Source organism: Peromyscus eremicus, chromosome 11 (assembly GCF_949786415.1).
Source record: "Peromyscus eremicus chromosome 11, PerEre_H2_v1, whole genome shotgun sequence".
Classification (NCBI taxonomy): Eukaryota; Metazoa; Chordata; class Mammalia; order Rodentia; family Cricetidae; genus Peromyscus; species Peromyscus eremicus.
This window is the reverse complement of record NC_081427.1, coordinates 59,247,158-59,265,566: the sequence shown is the minus strand read 5'-3', so window position 1 is coordinate 59,265,566 and position 18,409 is coordinate 59,247,158. Positions and strand designations below refer to the sequence as shown.

General features: G+C 43.3%; 1 protein-coding gene and 1 long non-coding RNA gene across 3 annotated transcripts in view; one reads left to right on the top strand and one right to left on the bottom strand.

Annotated features, from left to right (window-relative positions):
- Positions 1–9,214: 9,214 nt before the first annotated feature.
- On the bottom strand, positions 9,215–10,867 carry LOC131921644 (uncharacterized). The gene is made up of 2 exons (XR_009382048.1): positions 10,673–10,867; positions 9,215–9,580 (listed from the first exon to the last, which is right to left on the bottom strand). It is a non-coding gene; the product is annotated as an uncharacterized LOC131921644 (long non-coding RNA).
- The window catches only part of Homer1 (homer scaffold protein 1), a 110,526-nt gene continuing 102,948 nt past the window's right edge, over positions 10,832–18,409 (top strand). Inside the window, exons 1-2 of one of the 2 annotated variants that reach the window (XM_059276374.1) lie at positions 10,832–11,024; positions 12,100–12,341. In XM_059276374.1, coding sequence (XP_059132357.1) covers positions 12,313–12,341 — 29 coding nt within the window. In that variant the 5' untranslated portion in view covers positions 10,832–11,024; positions 12,100–12,312. Of the gene's footprint in view, positions 11,025–12,099; positions 12,342–16,388; positions 16,892–18,409 lie in introns of those variants that run through there. The other variant, XM_059276375.1, reaches the window with a different exon arrangement.

Sequence of the window (18,409 nt, the reverse complement as noted above, 5' to 3'; positions counted from 1 at the left end):
CAAATTTCACATACTAAAGGCATAGTCCTCCACAAGATTTTCCTCCTTTCAAGTACTGGCTCCAAGATCAGGGGTTCTTAGACAAAACACATTTCTGACTAACTAGCTACAAATTTAAGGATTCCCATTATTATCACATACTTTATAATTCACTGGAATAATTTATAGATGCAGGAAAGTCTATAGTAAAGATCACAGCTTTATTATAAAAGATACAATCAGGGCCAGTGAGATGCTCATCTGGAGGAGAGCACCATGTAAAGGTGGAAGGACAAAGTTAACTCCTTAAAGTTGTCCTCTAACCTCCATGCATACACCGAGACACACATGTGCCAACACACACACACACACACACACACACACACACACACACACACACACACACATGCAATAATAGTGAAGGTGAAAAAAATCAAACAAAAAAGACACAAATCAGGGTCAGGCAATTGAAGAGATATACAGCGATGTATGTGAGGGTCCCCCAAATGAAGTGCCTGTGTTCTCCCCCCAGAACACCACTGCCTATCTTCTCCCCCCCAGAACACCACTGCTTGTCTTCTCCCCCCCAGAACATCACTGCCTGTCTTCTCCCCCCCCCCCCCCCGCCCCAGAACACCACTGCCTGTCTTCTCCCTCCCCCAGAACACCACTGTCTGTCTCTTCTCCCCCCTAGAACATCACTGCCTGTCTTCTCCCCTCCAGAACATCACTGCCTGTCTTCTTGTGGTATTTCTCCCTCCCAGCTCATCATTGTCTACATTCTCATGGTATTGACACTTCCAGTATATCACTGAACAATGACCATTCAAGGATGTTCACTAGAGTCTCAGTGTCTGGAGTCTTTATTATGGACACTACATAGGATGACTGATGGACCATCTTTATTACGGACACTACATAGGACGACTGATGGACCATGGGACTCCAAACCGATTGTATCTGTTACTTTTCTTGGCACTGTGAACAAACACCTGATAAGGAAGCAACTTAAAAAAAAGGGAATATTCCTTTGCGCTCACAGTTTGGGAGGATACAGTTCATCACAGTGGGAAGGCAGCTGTGCATGCCTCTCTGAGGATCGGGAAGCAGAGAGAAGACTGGATATAAAACCTTAAGGCCTGCCCTGTAGTCATCCACATCCTCCTTCGGGGCCTCACCGCCTAAAAGTTCCATAACCTCACAAAACAGTGCCACTGTCTGGGATCCAAGTGTTTAAAAATAAAGGACATTTCACATTCAATTAATAAGATTCCATCCTTGACCTCCATAGCCTCATGGCCATTTCATAATGTAAAATGCATTCTGTTTAACTTCAAGTGTATTATATAGTCTTTCAGTTCTGATGTTTCAAAGTCCAAAGTCCCTTCTTAGACACAAATTACAGTCTTAGCTCTAAGTCCATGTAAAATCAAAGTTATATGCTTCCAATAAAAAAAATCACAGAATAAATATTCACCTATCAAAAGAAATGTGGACATAGCAAAGGAAGATCAGACCAAAGCAAGATCAACCTCATCAGGACAGACATCAAACTCTGCACCTCCATGTCTGACATCTGGAGCTCACAGTGAAATATCTATGCTCCAACAAGTTTGGGTAACCCCTCTCCGGATGCATTGCCTGAAGCACATGTGGCCTCTCTCTTGGACTACCTGAATTTCTTGAAATCTCCAGTGTCCTGGATCTCAATTACAACTTGGGTTCAAACTTCACAGCTTCACACTCAGGAGCTCGTTACAGGGAATCCAACCCCGCTACGTAATTGTTGGCCTTCGGTGTTTTCTGGAACCTTGGTAAAAGCCTCCATGATCCCTTCACTCTTGCATGATTGCATAACCAGCTTATGTGGCCAGTGCCAAATAATGCTGCTAGCTGTAGCCTAGCTCTACTGGACTGCAGCTATAGAGGCCTCTATGGGCCTTTTTGCCAAAATTTCTTTCCAGGGGAAGACATACACAATGTCTATTTCTCTTCCTAAGGTCACAACAACAAACCAAGGCATGATTCCACCAGTTCTCTCTGGACCTCCTTAGACAGCACAGATGAGAGGCTACTTACAGGGGTGTGAGATCCTCCCCAAACCAGCCACATCTGAAAGGTTTATGCAGCAGGGATGAGAGATTCCTCATAGCTGCACAGATGGAGTTGGTCTTCCCTACCCTAGTCTTTCCCAGCCTCTGTACACTCTAGCGCCTCCTCCAGGCCACACACAGCATTGCCAGGTGGTAGGAGCAGCTGGATACACAAGTAAAACTCTCACGTCCCTCTCTGTGTGGTGGTTTAAACCTTCAGCAAGTCCAGCTGGTATGAGCTTTTGCAAGGGGCACAGCTGAATGCCCTAAGAGGGCAGTTGCATAGCTGAGAGGATGGTCACTCATAACAGCCCACAAGGCTGAGTCTGTTAAATTACTTCCCTAGGGGTCCCAGATAAATCAGAAAACACCAGAGTCTGTTTTCAAATGAAAATTTTCCAAATGGCTTTGCCCTATTATGCCTAGGAGTTCTCAAAGGTTAGGGTCTTGTCCTCAGGCATATTTCCTATTGTCCAAGTGTTAAGTGGGAGGCTTCAGAATAGTATCACTACTCTCTTTAATAATTACATCTGCTTTGTCTGAACCTGTCTGTCCATTCTGTCTGTCACTTTAACCACATTCAATCTCCTTGCCAAACTACGTTTTCCACATTTTTCTGTTCTGCTTTCTGCTGTTTCACTGTAAGTCTGGGTAAACGCAGTGAGCAATAACCATGCCACAGCCTGAATGTGCTGTTCTGAAATTTCCTCTAACAAACAGTGTAGTACATTACTCTTCAAGTCAACCTCACTTAAAATTTCAAGACATCAGTAGAATTCAGCCAGCTTCTTCACCAGCATACATTGCAAACAGCCACTAGACGTCCTTGTTCCTGTTAGAAATCTGAGGAGCCCAACCTTTACTGTGCACCTTCCTATCATTCTGGTCTTCCATATTAGAATTGCCCATTAAGCTCTGCTTATAGCATGGAGGCTGCAGCTTCAAACTCTTTCACATTCTTCCTGCAAACCAGTCCTGGATTCACATGAACTACATGGCCGAGTTTATCATAGCAATGACCCTATTATTGGTATCACATTTCTATTTTTGTTACTTTTCTTATTGGCAGGACCAAATATCTAGAAAGAAGCAACCTAAAGGAAGAAGGTTTTACTGTTGCTCACAGTTTGAAGGGATACCAGTTTATGGAAGGGAAGAGATGGCAACTCTGTGACATGGGGTGTAGCAGGCTTTCTTGGGCCACCAGCCCCCAAATTATGACAAGAGACTTATTACTAGTCATGAATGCTCAAGCCTTAGTTTAGGCTTGTCCCATTAGTTTTTTTTTTTTCTTTTTTTTTTTCAAGACAGGTTTCTCTGTGTAGCTTTGGTGCCTGTCCTGGATCTTGCTCTGTAGACCAGGCTGGCTTTGAACTCACAGAGATCCACTCTGCCTCCTGAGTGCTGGGATCAAAGGTGTGTGCCACCACTGCCCAGCTCTTATAACTTAATTTAACCTGTTTCTCTTCATCTATGTTTTGTCTCGGGGCTTTTTACCTTTCTTTCCTTCTGTATATCCTACTTTCCTGTTTCTTCTGTGTCTGGCTGGCCAGTGGCTGCCTGGCACCGGGCGTCTGCCTCCCTCTCCTTCTCCCTCATTCTTCCTCGGGGCATATCCTTCTCTTTCTTTCTCATTCTCTCTCAATCCTAGATTCCTCCTGCTACTTATTCTCTCTGCCCACCAGCCCTGGCTATCCCTCTACGGCTTAGTTATTATTGGTTGTTCAGCTTTTTATTAGACCAACCAGGTGCCTTAGGCAGGCAAGGTAAAACAATAACACATCTTTACACAATTAAACAAATGAAGCATAAACAAATGCAATATACCTTTATATAGTTAAAGTAATATATTGCAACATAAATAAATACAACACATCTTCACATAGTTAAAGTAATACTCCACAACACTAGGGAGCCTAAGGCAGCTGCTTGTTCACATCTGGGTAGATTAGGGGTTAAAGACAGGGCAGCACAGAGAGTTAGTCTATAAAGTGCCTCCATGACCCACTTCCTCCAGCTAGGCTCGACTTTCTAAAGGTTCAACAAACTTCCCAAACCAGCAAGGAAGTAAGTGTTCAAATAGATGAGCCCATGGGGGACAATTCACATTCAGACCATCACAATCACCAGAAATAATAAAGGCACTTCTATATCTTGGGAATTCTAGAGATGTTGTTTCCCTTCCAGGAGCCAGGAACAAAGGCCAGCCAAACTCTTTATTAAATGATATTTTCTCCCACTGTTAGCTCTAATTGTAGTCTATTAAGCTGCTCAGTTGCAGCATGGAATTGGCTCCTTAGCAACAGGGCATTGTCACCGAGTCCCTTTTGTTTCTGTGTGGTCCAATAGGACAAGGGACATGGCAACTTTGCTGTGCTTTCTTTTGTTAGCTCTATAAATAATAAACTGGCTGAAGTTTCAGAAGGGCTTATTGTTTCTCAATCAGCCAACTACGTTAGCCTTTCTTGGCTTGTCGTGTATAGAAGAAAAATTTCAAAGGGACAGGTTAGGGAAATTAAAATTTGACTTTTAGGGGCATGGCAATGGAAGCTGGCATGGTGGCACATGCTTATAAACCCAGCCCTTAGGAGGATGGAGCAGGAGGACCACAAGTTTGAGGCCTGCTGAGGCTCTACAGGAAGTGATAGGCCAGCCTAGGTTACTGTGTCTCAAAAAATAAAAATAAAAAACAAAAACAAGGAGATAAATAAACAAAAACCATGCAATTGTACCTCTTCAGCAGGTTACACATAAAACAGAAGCAGGGAGAAAGCGGCAGATGTAAGTTATACATTGGCTATGGCCAATGACACTACAGAAGAGGATGATTTCTTGGAAGGATTGGCTACAGAGAAGCTAATAAGAAGGCACTGTTGTGTTTGCTCAGACTTATCATAAAGTCTCTTAATAAAAATGATTTAGGGGTGTTATATTCAGCTTCCTCTCTGATGAAAGTATCTCTTCTACATCATCCCAACAAAGTCTTACTAGTTGCTGTTTCAGTGAATCTAGAACGGAAGAGATGGGCAATCATTCCAAGGACAACCAATTCTGTTGATATAGATCTAATCACTTTTGCATTCTTTCTCATACTGAGCTGAAACGTGCCTTGTAATAATCTTCGCTATTGATCTGTCATCATTTCATGAAGTATGTATTTACACAGCTACTAGCTATGCTTTGTGATAGACCTTCCGTGAAGTCAACCAATTGAACACCATGCTCACATGGCCTTGTCTTGGTACTTGCCACTTTATTTGCTATCTCATCAGCATCTCTCATAAGACAGAATATACAGCTCCAATTTCATCAGTGAAGAACACAATGAGATTATTGTTTCTAATAAAATAGGTTATATCATTTTCTTCCTTTTATAAATGTATTCTGTAAATTTACAATGTTCATTCTTCAAAGAATGGTATGAGGGAGAAAGGAAATTGGAATGCATATTAATGTCTCATTCTATTGTAGCAAAATTGAATTTTGAACATTTATTTGAATTGGGATCTGGATCTAGGTATTCAGGATGGCCTCAAACTTGCAATCTTTCTGCCTCCCAAGTTCAGGCATCATTACCTGCATTTTTTCTTTTTCGTGTGTGTGTGTGTGTGTGTGTGTGTGTGTGTGTGTGTGTGTGTGTGTGCTGTTATGTTGTTATGTCTGCATATGTGTGTAGGTGAGAGTGCATGTGTTGTATATTATGTGGATGTGGAAGCCAGAAGTTGAATTTTCCTTCAATCACTTTCCACCTTACTATTATTTTGTTTCTTGTTTCTTAAGATGGGGTATCCTTATGTAGCTCTGGCTGGCTTGAAATTCTCTATGTAGACCATGCTGGCTTTGAACTCACAGAGATCTACCTGCCTGTGCCTTACAAGTGCTGGTTGTAAAGGCATAAGCCACCATGCCCAGCTTTCCACATTTATTCTTTAAGACAGGGTCTTCACTGTTCCTGGAGACTGCAGATTCAGGGAGACAGTCTTTGCTTCCTGAGCACTGGGATCATAAGCACAACTGACTTGCTCAGTGTTTGATGTGGATTAAACTCAGGTCCTAAACTGGGCACTTTCCTCCCTGGGCTATCTCTTCAGGCTCATATCATATGTATCTTTAACAACATTTAAAACAATTTGGTTCGATTTTATATTATTAAAATAATACATGCTCACTGTAAAAAGAATTCAAACAACACAAGTAATATTAAGGAAAAAAACTAAGAAACTTGATTTCTAACTCTCAAGTCTATATTCCCACGTCCTAAAGGTAACCACAATTTGCTGTCCATCCAGAATTTCCTTCTGTATTAGGCATCTTTCCATATCAGTACTCAGGATCTATCTTACTTTTCTAGATAGCTGCATTGTATTTTATTGCAATGGTTACACCATCATTTATTTAGCCAGTTCTATAAAGATGGACAAACAGTTAAATCCTTTTTCATTCTAAAGCAATACAAAAAAAAAATCTTTGCACATGTTGCTTTGAACACTGAAGAAAATACATCTGTAAAATAAATTCCTTGAAGTATACCAGCTGTGTGAGGCATATCAATTTATATTGCTACTGTGTGGATGAGCTTGTCTTCCCATGTGCTGACCGAGAAAATAACCAATTTCTTATGACTGACAAATGGACTGTCACGTGGCCTGGCTGTCTTCTATCTACTCCTCCAGATTCACCCTGCACTCGTCCTTACCCTGGGATGAGAACCACGGGCTCTGCCTGTAGCTTCCTGTCGGCCAGCTTTAGGAGGGAACACCAGCAGAGAGAGGATTGGATAATGAGGTGGACTGACCACTCAGCAGATCTGTGTGATGGCTGTGACCCTTAAGGAAAGGACACAGCTGCTCAGGAGCCTTCTTTGTCTCTGGGTCCCAGCCACTGCTTTCTTCCCCTGATCTTTTGGACATGGAGACAGTGGTCTATCTTGCTGGGCCGGGTCCTGTCCTCTCTGTTTTTCACACCTCTCCCGTCTTTGTAAAGGGCAATGTCCTTACTAAGCACTCCTCGAAGTACCCAGTTTTCGTTTTCTGGTTCCTAAGCTTTCCTGAGCTATGTATGACCACTCTTCTAACTCCCTGTGGTCTAGCTACTCCAGATTCCGTTGTTTCTCTAAACGGTTGAGAGACCTGATGCAATTATTTTCTGCTTAAGGATAGCAGAAAGTGATAATTCATTCAGCATATAACAACGTACTGTGCGCCCATTATGTGCTAGACATTGTCTTGCTATAGGCTCTAAAGAGGAGATGGTTAAGGTTCCTGAGAGTCAGGGGTGTGGTTAGGGTGTGTGTGTTGAATGTGTTTCTGGTTCCCATGTCCATTTGTATACGCATGTGGAGGGCAGGGGTTGACATGAGGTAACGTCTGTCACTCTCCACGTTTAAAAAATTATTAATTTTACTCATATGGGTATTTTGTCTACATGTATATCTATGCACCATGTGTGTGCTCAGTGCCTGCAGAGGTCAGAAGGAAGTTGGATCCCCTGGAACTGGAGTTACAGACAGTTGTGAGCTACCATGTAGGTGCTGGGAATTGAACCTCGGTCCTCTGAGAGAGCAGTCAGTACTCTGAACTCCTGAGCCATCTCTCTAGCTAACCTTATGTATTTATGTATTAATTAATTAATTAATTTGTTTATTTTTGAGGCAGAGTCTCTCACTGAATCTGACACTGAACCAATTGGAAGACCAGCTGGCCAGGGAGTCCCTGACTCCACTGTCTCCGATTCCCAGTGCTAGGACTACAGGGGTATACTGTTACGTCTTACAGGCTTGCCGGGCACCAAACTCAAGTCTTCACGCTCAGTAAGCATTTTGCTGACTGAGCCATCTCCCCAGCCTGTTTTTCGTCTCTTGAGATGTGTTTGTTCATTTCATTTGCCCATTTACTGATCGAATCATTAGTTTCTTTGTCTATTTTTCAATGCGTCTTTGCAGATTCTAGCTATTAAGTGCCTATCAGATGTGTAGCAGGCAAAGATTTTCTTCTGTTCTCTAGGCTGTCTCTTCAAGCACTTGTTTTCAAGCTCGTGCAATCCCACTGATCCATTATTGCTATTATTTTCTAAACTGTTAGAGCTCTCTTTGGGAAGCCCCTGGCTGTGCCTGCATCTTGAAGTGCCTTTCTCTGGCAGCTGCAGTTTCAAGCCTTACATTAAGGTCTTTAGCACATCTTGAATTTATTTTATACAGGTATAAATATTAGGGATATAGCTTCATTGTTCCACATGTCGTTATTGTTTTCCTAGAACCACTTGTTAAAGAGGCTGTCTTTTCTCCAATCAATGTGTGTTTTTGGCAAGTCTGTCCAAAATGAGTTGGCTGTAGTTGTGTGGATTTACTTTGGGGCACCCTATTCTGTTCCATTGGTCTATGTGTTTTTGTTCCAATACCATGCTATTTTTGCGGCTATGGTTCTGCAGTATAATTTAAAATTCAGTATTTTGATGCTGGGCAGTGGTGGTGCACTCCTTTAGTCCCATCACTTGGGAGGCAGAGGCAGGCGGATCTCTGTGAGTTCAAGGCCAGCCTGGTCTACAGAGCTAGTTCCAGGACAGCAAACAAACAAACAAAAACAAAAACAAAAACAAAAACAAAAACAAACTAACAAAAAACAAAACAATAAACAAAAAAATGAGTATTTTGATACCTCCAACATTGATATTTTTTCTCAGGATTGCTTTGGCTTTTTGGGGTCTTTAGTGCTTTGTCAGGAAACTGGGGGTTGCTTCTTTAGTTCTGCTAAAACACGTCCAGCAATACAGCCATGTCGTTCACAAGGTTAATTCTGCAACGGCAGAAGTGAAAGAGGTCTTTCCAGTTTTAGTATCATTTATCCATTTCTCTTCCATGTTTTTAAGTTTTCACTGTGAGACTGGAGGGATGACTCAGTGGGCAGGAGCCCCTGCTGTGAAAGCAAACTGGCCCATATCAAACCTCTAGGACCCACGGAGCAGCTGGGGATGCTATCCATGCCTGTAAGCCCAGTGTGGGTTGGCAGAGACATCAGGTGATGATCCACAAGGCTGAGCTTCAGGCTAAGTGAGACAGCCTCCTCACATGCACACATGTGCACTCCCAACCCACACATGTGCACACATCATGCACTGAACACACAAACACGTAAAAGATGATGACATTTTCCTTCTGTAAGTTTTTCATATCATCAGTTTGTTTTATTCCTAGGTATTTTTTATAAACACGTGGTTGGCTTGTCCAACAGGCACTGACCCTTCTGCTTCGCTGCAAGATGTCTTAAGTTTGTTCATACAACACACAGATACAGGGATGAATGATCACATCTAACCTAGTCATGAAAGTCCTGTTCCAAATCGTCAGTGATACAGGCATAGGTATACAACCTAGTTTTGACTAAGATGTCATGGAAGAGAATTTGGGGGCAACATCATGAAAGGTTGTTTTCCCTGATAAGTAGGAGTAAAGGGGAAAATGCGTGTTTCCTCCTCCTTTCTCTCTCTGGATGCTCCTTGTTTAAACAGGAAGTCTGGAAAGTACAAACACGAGGTAGTAAGCCAGATGTAGAAGACAACATGGGAAGACACAACGTGAAGGGATAGAAAAGGTACACATGACACCGTGGACTTTTAGAATCAACTGCAGGATGACTTACCCCCAGATCTCCCACTACACAAATAAGTAAAAACAAATGCAATGTGCTTCTAGAAGTGCATCACCATTATTTGGACTTTGTGTTTCTTGCAGTTGATAACAAATCAGCCCACACACTGGGAAATGGTCTTCAACTTAACAGGAAAAAAGGGATCATGATCATGTAGTTTTTCTTTGGCTAAGACATGAAATCCTGGTTTCCTTCTAAGTATTGAGTGATATTAACAGATACTTGATCAATACAATAAAATAAACTTTTATCAAATGTAAAATAACATGTTGTGATGGTCAATGTTAGGTGTGAACTTGATGTGTTAAGGGATGCCTAGATAACTGGTAGATCATTATTTATGGGAATGTCTAGGGCATGTATAAAGAGACTTACATTTAAATCAGTGGTTTTACTAAGGAAGATCTACCCTTATCAGGCACCATGTGATCTGAGTAGAATGGATAGAAGGAAGAATGCTTTTCTACACTGGAGTTTGGACAATCATCTCCTGCCCCGAGATATCAGAATCACAGGTTTTCAAGGGGTTAAATCTGCCCCGAGAATGGTGCTATTGTCTTCTCTGGTTCTTAGGTCTTTTCAGCTGGAAACAAATCATTATGCCAGCCCCTTGGGTCTCCGGTGTACAGATTGGGACTTTGTGGTTTCCATAAACTATGAGCACCAACTCCTATAACAAATGTCTCTGTGTCTATCATCTCTTCTCTCTCTCTCTCTCTCTCTCTCTCTCTCTCTGTGTATATCCTATTGGTTCTGCTTCTCTAGAGAACAGATTGCAATGTGATATTTAGAGCAATTACCATCTGAACCAGATTAAAATAAATTATTAACTCTTGACATATTATGGCTGAAATCCTCAAACGGTGAGAATTTTTCTGACCGTTTATGCAGGAAAGAACCATTAACAGTAGTTCTAGGTATTGTTTCTGGCAGCTCCAGGCATGTCAGAGCCCTTACCAATTACACACAGCTTCAGCCTTATTTCTCTGAAAAGAAGGCAATTTCCTTTTACAAGCATGGCTGTCCCGAATACCTTGGGTGCTGTTTTTAATCCTAGCTGGCACCAAGAGTCACAAAATGAGGTAGCTCATTTCAAATATTTTCCTCATGGCTGTTCTGTTTCCCCATTCAGGAAAAAGATTATTGGTTACCATGGCGATCAGCTTCCACAGCATTCCATTCTAAGTAACTACACAGGTGCAGTGTTACTCTACATTCTTTACTGTAGTCCCCTGAAGATCTGCATGGTTTCCCAGCCTGTTCTCTGTGACTGCTGCTTAAAATGTCCTACAAAACAAAGTGCAGCCAGGTAATTTTTTGAAAGGCACTATATCCCAGGAATGTTAAAAAAAAATAATAGACTGCACATCAATTTCCTCTATCATTAGGGGAATCCTAATGTGGGATCATTAGGATCAATTCCTCTATCCTATTCAGGCCCTCAACAGGACCTGACTGGAAACCTTCTGGAATCCTCTTTTTCAAGCCTAAGATTGTATTTTACTTCTCTGACCATACTTGGAAAATCAGCAATGAAATTACAATAAAAATCAAAGCAGGGAGAATGCCAAGAGATTATTTCCCATATTCTCTAACATAGTTTTCCTGGGGTAATTCTTCAGTCTCTCGCCCTCTACGACTCACGAGCCATTCTATTTAAAGAGAAAAAAAGAGAAGAAAAAAAAGAAAAAGAAGCATGGATGCACTCAGATGAGCAAATCTGCCCTTGGAGAAGCCAAACACCTAGACTCCCACGCTTGAGGCTGTTTTATACTATTTTAACTGAGAGTCCTTTGAAAAGACTTTTCAACTACTCTATTTCTATTGAGAGCAAGACTGGTAATAATAATAAAAGACGGCTTTATACAAGGCAACACAAGTTAATGATGGCCTGGGTGTGCTAATTCATGGAGCATGTGGACTGAGACTTTTAGCATCCACTAGAAAAAAGTTTTTCTACTTTTTTATTCTGTTCTTATCATTACTGTTAGTCTTTGCTGGTTACTTAGTTTCTTAATAATTATCTGTCTTAAGCTAGTTCCTATTGCTGGGGAGCTGTCTATGTATTATCTCTGCTTATGACTTCATTTGAAGTGGCAGTGGTGTTTCGTGATCAAAAATAGGATACTCCAGCCGGACAGTGGTGGCGCACGCCTTTAATCCCAGCACTCGGGAGGCAGAGGCAGGCGGATGTCTGTGAGTTTGAGGACAGCCTGGGTTACAGAGTGAGTTCCAGGAAAGGCACCAAAGCTACACAGAGAAACTCTGTCTCGGGAAAAAAAAAAAAAAAAAAGATACTCGGAAGGGAATTGCTATTACCTAATGTTAGTCAATTAGAAATAAATTCTGGCTTTAACTCCCTTTTCTGTGATTTTATTTTCTAGCTCATGAATGACTTTTCATTAAAAGAGACCCATCTCATGACACATCTATGAACATCCCATTGGAGGCTACCATCTCCTGCTAAGGGCATGGAAGTAAACTCAGAAACTGAAACAGATGCCTTCGCCCACAGATTCTAAAATCAGAGGGTATTCATAAACCGCCCCACAAATTTGAGAGCATGGTGGGAAACAGGAACTGTTAAAAAAACTGAAATGTTACTGAAGTACTTCTTCCTCTTCCGGTGAGAGAAATTCATTCCTTTCTAAGAAGTTTGGTACTTTAAAAAAAAAAAAAACAAATTAGAATTGGAATTTATGGTATCACAGCCCATTTAGGGGAAAAGATATTTACTAATAGATGAAAAGCCCTATAATGGTTCTCTGACTCCTCTCAAAAGTATATAGGAATTGTTTCAAGGTAGGGGAAGAAAGGCATTTATTTTTCTGAGGCCATGTCTCAATCACATTTCAAGGTTTTATTTACACCTTTGGCTATATACATTATATAATACAACTATTTCCTGATATGTGAATCACACACAAATGGGAAAGAAAAAAAATCGGCCAACTATAGTTAGAATTTACTAGAATAAGAGGCTGAAATGATCACATACATTTTGAATAATTATACCACAGTGAACCATCAGATTTATGTACAAAAAGTTTGCTCCCTTTCAAGTGACAAGAGGCAGCTGAGAAGCAACCCTGCCCTTGTGAAGAGCAGAAACTGAGGAAGGGCTGGTATTCTAAAGGCACAGAAGCAGGTAATAGACTATCTTGGGAGTTGGGTAAAAAATCAGTTTGGTAAAGAATACAAATGGGAGGAAGTTGTAATCATAAGCTTGAATGAAGTGTTTGAAATTAGCAAATTAAGAGTTAATAACATAGAGAGAAAGACCCAGAAAGAGAAAATTAGTTCAGAAGGGAAGTGGTTTTTAAAGATTTTTTTTTTTTTTTGCTTTTTAGAGAGCAATAACAATTTGCATTTTAATTTGCAGGGATCAAAAGATGACATTATGTGAAGAACGGCAGTCTCATTGTTTTAGTATTTTATATTTAAGAACTCAATTTGTCTGAAATTTAGCGGTTACTATTGGTATGATGATAACACATATTAGACAAACTGCCAAGCAGCTATTTGCTTTTCATTAGCCTCTCATTATAATGCTTAAAAAGCCAATAACCCTTAGTTACCACCCACGTGTGAGGATTGGAGCTGGGATCCCTAGCATCCACATAAGTGCTGAGTGGGCTGGCTTCCCACCTGTAATTCCACACTGGAAAGGCAGAGACCGGATGCTCAGAGTAAGCTGGCTAGTTAGATTAGCCCTACTGATGAGCTCTGAGTTTAGCTGGGAGAGAGACCCTCCCTCAAGCAATAGGGTAGGCAGCAATCAAGAAAGACTCCTGACATTAAACCTCTGTCCTCCTCTCTTGTCATGCACACATATGCTAGCACACACACACACACACATGCATGCACACACACATACACACACACACCACACACATGCATGCACACACATAACAAATATATAATTGTGAGAAAAAAGAAAAAACACTCTCAGCGTTTTTAATATTTCAAATTCAGAGCAAGATCATAATTTTATAATGTGAAGATAAACGACCAGGCAGTCTGATCAGTTGTAAATTGGTCCTAACAGTTTTTGCTGGTGTCCTTCAATCTTGGGTTCCAAACTCAAGCAAGAAAATGTCAATGCAAAAAAAAAAAAAAAAAAGGCAAATTCACTGTTCCCTAATTCAGAATCATGTGTTAACATTAAAAACCACATGAAGTAGGCAAGCATGTGATATTCCTGTAATTGTATTGCTGAGGGGGGATTAGGGTCTAAATACTGAGACCCGGTCTCAATCAAAACAAAAACCATTAGTCCTGGCAGAGTCTATAGAATTTTAACTTCTTTTGAACTGCATTGCTATTGATTTATTATTTTTCTGAGGACAACTTCATGGTTTGGTAATACCACTATGTCCTGGATTTTCCAGGTCACTTCAGGTTTTGAATATTCTGTTTAATGTCAAATGACTTTAGTTTGTAAAACATGGTCACTGAATTTATAGAGTTACTGCCTTTAGCAGTATACAGTAATTCTATTTCTGGACCATGATTGTCAAGTTAAATCAAATAAAAGTTAAGTCCAGCCTGTGAATCTATCTAGTAAAAGGCTATCTTAGGATAATGAGACCATTTTAAAACTTTATGATTTTAAAAACACGATTTGCACGTATATAACATTAAAATTATGGATGGCTAATCATTCTTGCTATATAGAAAATGAAAATGTGTTTGAGAGTTTTTGTGCTTATAAGACTCAAAAAAGTAACCCTAATGTATGTTTGTTTTAATTAAAAAGGATTGGGTGAACAGACCTTTGTTTCCAGACTGTAATTGATATTCTTGGTAAGTTAGAACTGAAGGGATTCACTGGCATTTGCGATGCTGCAGAACGGTAATTACCTGAGAGATGATCTAAGTTTTACTTTCATGAATTTGATTCATTAGGTCATGCAGAACCATGGCGATGTCGCGAACGGTAACATTTAAGTATTTGGGAACCCCCTCTGCTTTAATTACTATCCCTTGTAACAGGAGGTTTGTTCTAACTCCGCTTTTAAGTCCATGACATCAGGAGGGGGTAGTTTAAAAGTTGCCTATGCTCAGAATGGTATTTCTGAGTCCTAAAATTAACGGTGATTTCCCCCAAGTCTACCAGTAGCGATCACTCTCCCTCCCACGTTCCCCTGCAGGTTGGGGTGTGAGCAGCCCGGGGATGCTGCTGCAAACCCAGTGGGAGAGGGAGACAGGACATTACCGGCGACACTTCGGCACCGTTGCTATGAGTGATTCACTCGCGTTTGGCACATGTGTGCCAAGGCAAGCCCCTCCCGCCGCTTCCTTCTCCGAGCTCTCCTCCGACTGTCTCCGGCGCTGTGGCGCTGTGGCCTTTAAAGAGAAGCGAGAGCAGGTGGGCACACAGCAGCTCGCCCAGCCCTCCTCCCCCACGGCTCCTTCCCTAATTTAGCAGTACTTCCGGCCGCGTGACATCATCCCCCGCACAGGGTGACGTGAGCGGAGGGTGACGTGTGTGCGGAGAGGAGCGCGCTGACGTTGCTATTTAAAGGTCCTCCTGCGGGGAGGATGGAGACACAGCGCGAGCACCCGGCGTGCGGAGCGGAGGAGGCCGCGGCGACCCAGAGCCAGCGCAGGAGCCGAGCGCGCTGCCCGCGCCGCCGCCGCCGCCGCCGCCGCCGCCGCCGCCGGCCGCTAGGGGAGGGGAAAGGAAAAAGGGACGGACCGACGGACCGGCCGGCTCCTTCCCTCCGGGCTGGTCCCCTCGGCGCCCTGGTCCGAGCCCGGGCCCCGCCCCCGCCGCGCCCCACCTCCTCCGCCGGCCTGCGGCGGCGCCGGCGCTCCGCCCCTCGAGCCGGGAGGGCCGCGCGCCCCGCCCCGCCCCGCCCCGCCCCCTCTCCCGCTCGGCGGCCGTGCTCGCCTCACGCCGGCGGCGGCGCGGACCGGGAAAGCGGCGCCCTCCTCAGCGGCGCTCGGTTCGGAGCCGCTCTGTGGAGGCAGAGGCAGAGACGGGCGCCAGGCCGCTCCGGGGGCCGGCGGAGGCTGCCGCTGAGGGGGACGTGAGGAGAGGCAGCGGCGGCCCCGGGGCATGTGAGGCGGCGCGGAGCGGGGAAGAGCCCGAGCCCGGGGTGGGGGCCACGAGCCGCGGCTGCCGAGCCTCGGACGAGCCGCGTGCCTGCCTGCCTGCCTGCCTGCCTCCCTCGCCTCGGCGCGCGGCCGCCAGGAGCTGGGGGGTGGGGGGGGCTGGGTGCCGGGGACGACGGCGCGGGGCTGGGTTCTCTGATTCATTCATTCTCCGCCGTCTGGAGCCCGAGGCCGCCGGTGCTGCGAGGAGAGGCGGGAAGAGGGGGCGGCCGCGAGCGGGGCTCCATTGTGCTCGGCGGGGGCCGGGAAGCCGAGGGAGGTGGGCTCGGGCCCCCCGCGCTGCTCCCCGGCGGCCGCTGCGCCCCCAGCTAGCCGCCAGCCTGGAAATGGCTCCGCTGCTGCTCCTCGAGAGAACGAATCGATCCTCCCCAGCCTTCTCCGCCTGCTCTCCACCTCCTCTCTGCTCCGAGTCTTAGGAGGACGAACCTTCAGAGGACAGATTCCAATGTGGTGTGCCGTGCACATCGCGAGCGGCCGGGGTTTGCAAACACTTGATTTTTTTCTATAGATTTTTTTTTTTTTTTTAAATGTAAGCGAAGGGAGACAGTGGCATTGCTGCCTGTAGGATTTTTTTTTTTTTTAAATTAAAGTGCACGTCGCGTTGGGTTGCACGCTCCACCCCTAGGGACCTGGTGTGGTGAAATTTGAACCCACCGCCTTAGCCCAGGGAAGGCCGAGTTACCTGGCTCCCTGAAGTGTCGAGGGGACGGGAGCGAAATGACCAGCGAACTCGTTTTTTATAAGACTCGGTGAAGCTGGGTTTTGCGTTTTCCTACATGAACACCTGATTTTGTGGAATAGTTTGAGTGCTATATTCTCCGCGCAACCTTTTCAATTCCAAATAAGCAAATGTTTGAACGTTTTGGTATCAGCGCGAGTCAAATCCTTTTACCGACAAGAACTAACTGAATTGTCAGCGCCGTTGAATTACCTCCGGAAAAGATCTCGGGGGTGGAAAAGCAACTGCGAAATCACAGACGGAGAAAATTCCTTGGAAGTTATTTCTGTAGCCTAAGAGCAGAAACTTCAGAGCAAGTTTTCATTGGGCAAAATGGGGTAAGGATTTTGTGCTTATCACAGCTTTAAATCTGTTTATACGTGTGTGAGTTGAGCGGTGGTGGCGACTGTTTTTAAATTCTACCCCTTGTTAAACGGGCACTACTTTAAAATAGAGATTATATTTGTGTTATTGTAGAGCGACACCAGAGGTCCTAATTAGAACGTGCAATGTTGTTTGTAACTCAGTTATAGTCTTATTAATGATCTGTATGGAGACAGTGCACTAGCCTACCCCCTACCTCTTAATTGATCATATCGCTGTATAGGTTACCAAAATCTTGCCATCTTAGGTTTGGTTGACCGGTATCAAAGAGAAGAGCTGTCTACACTCTTCCAGTACTTGGTAGAAATAATCAGTTGCACAAAGGGACGATTGTAATGAGTAGGTAGACGACAGTCCTTGACACCGATCCCTTGGAAGTTGTTGCCCGCACTGCCCTGTGTTTTATCCTTGAACATCGGAAGCTAAATGCACAGCGTTAGTTTACTGGGCGTTAAAACGCAAATCACAGTGTCTCACTGTTGCGGTCTCCACAGTGTGGTTGCTGGAGAGAGCGAGCTTTTGGTTGAAGGAACTTGGTCACTTTTTCTGCCCTTCTCTTTTAAGCTCAGATCTTTGGCTTGTGTCAGCCGTGTCAGATTTACGCTTCAACATAAGCCAGCCAAGAGTGCATTTTCCAAACTTTTCAATCTAAACACTGCAGCTTAATAAAATGACGAATGACGGGAGCTCTTCTTTATTTAAGCTGGAAACCGTGTTAGAGGAGTGGTGATCTATTCATTTCTTAGTGTGTTGTCCACGCTGTCTCTGAATTCTTCCTGTGGTCGAATTAACCGATAAATATGTAGTTGGGGGACCAGGTTTGGAATGATGGATTTTGAAATTCATTGTGATGGTTTATTAGGAGCACACACCTTAACGTTCTGGAGGAGTCCCTTTTTGTTCTGGCAGTTAAAATTTGAAGTTTATTAGCTTATACAACTTTGAAAATGTAGGACACGTGTCACAGGAGTCCTTCCTCAGAAATTAATTAAGAGTTGCTAATTATATTTAATACTTAAATGACAGGGATAAGAATGTAATTAAAATACCTTATTCTATTTCTGGTGCTCCTAGTAGCTTTAGTGACCTTCTGCAAATTACTTAACCTTTGTGGATGGACTGTACTCTCATGTGTAAAATAAGGAGTATGAAATTTTTTCCAACTTGTAAAAATGAATTTTTCCCCTTTCTTCATTTAATAGTTAGTAGTTGGCTTTTTTTCTTCTAAACTGTTTAAGCACTTAAGCTAGGAAATAATGATGTTTGAAAATGTTTTGAATCAGTTGCACGAATTTTTAAATGAGAAAATTCTTAAAAATACTAATAGTGGAAACCTTTGAAGTATGGTTTCCCTTGATTATATGCAGGTCCACAGTTTAAAATGTGTTGTTTAAGTCATGTTGGAGTGTCACGTGCACTCGTACCTACACTCAAAATCAGGTGGCAGTTTTTCATCGAAAAGGCTGCATTCT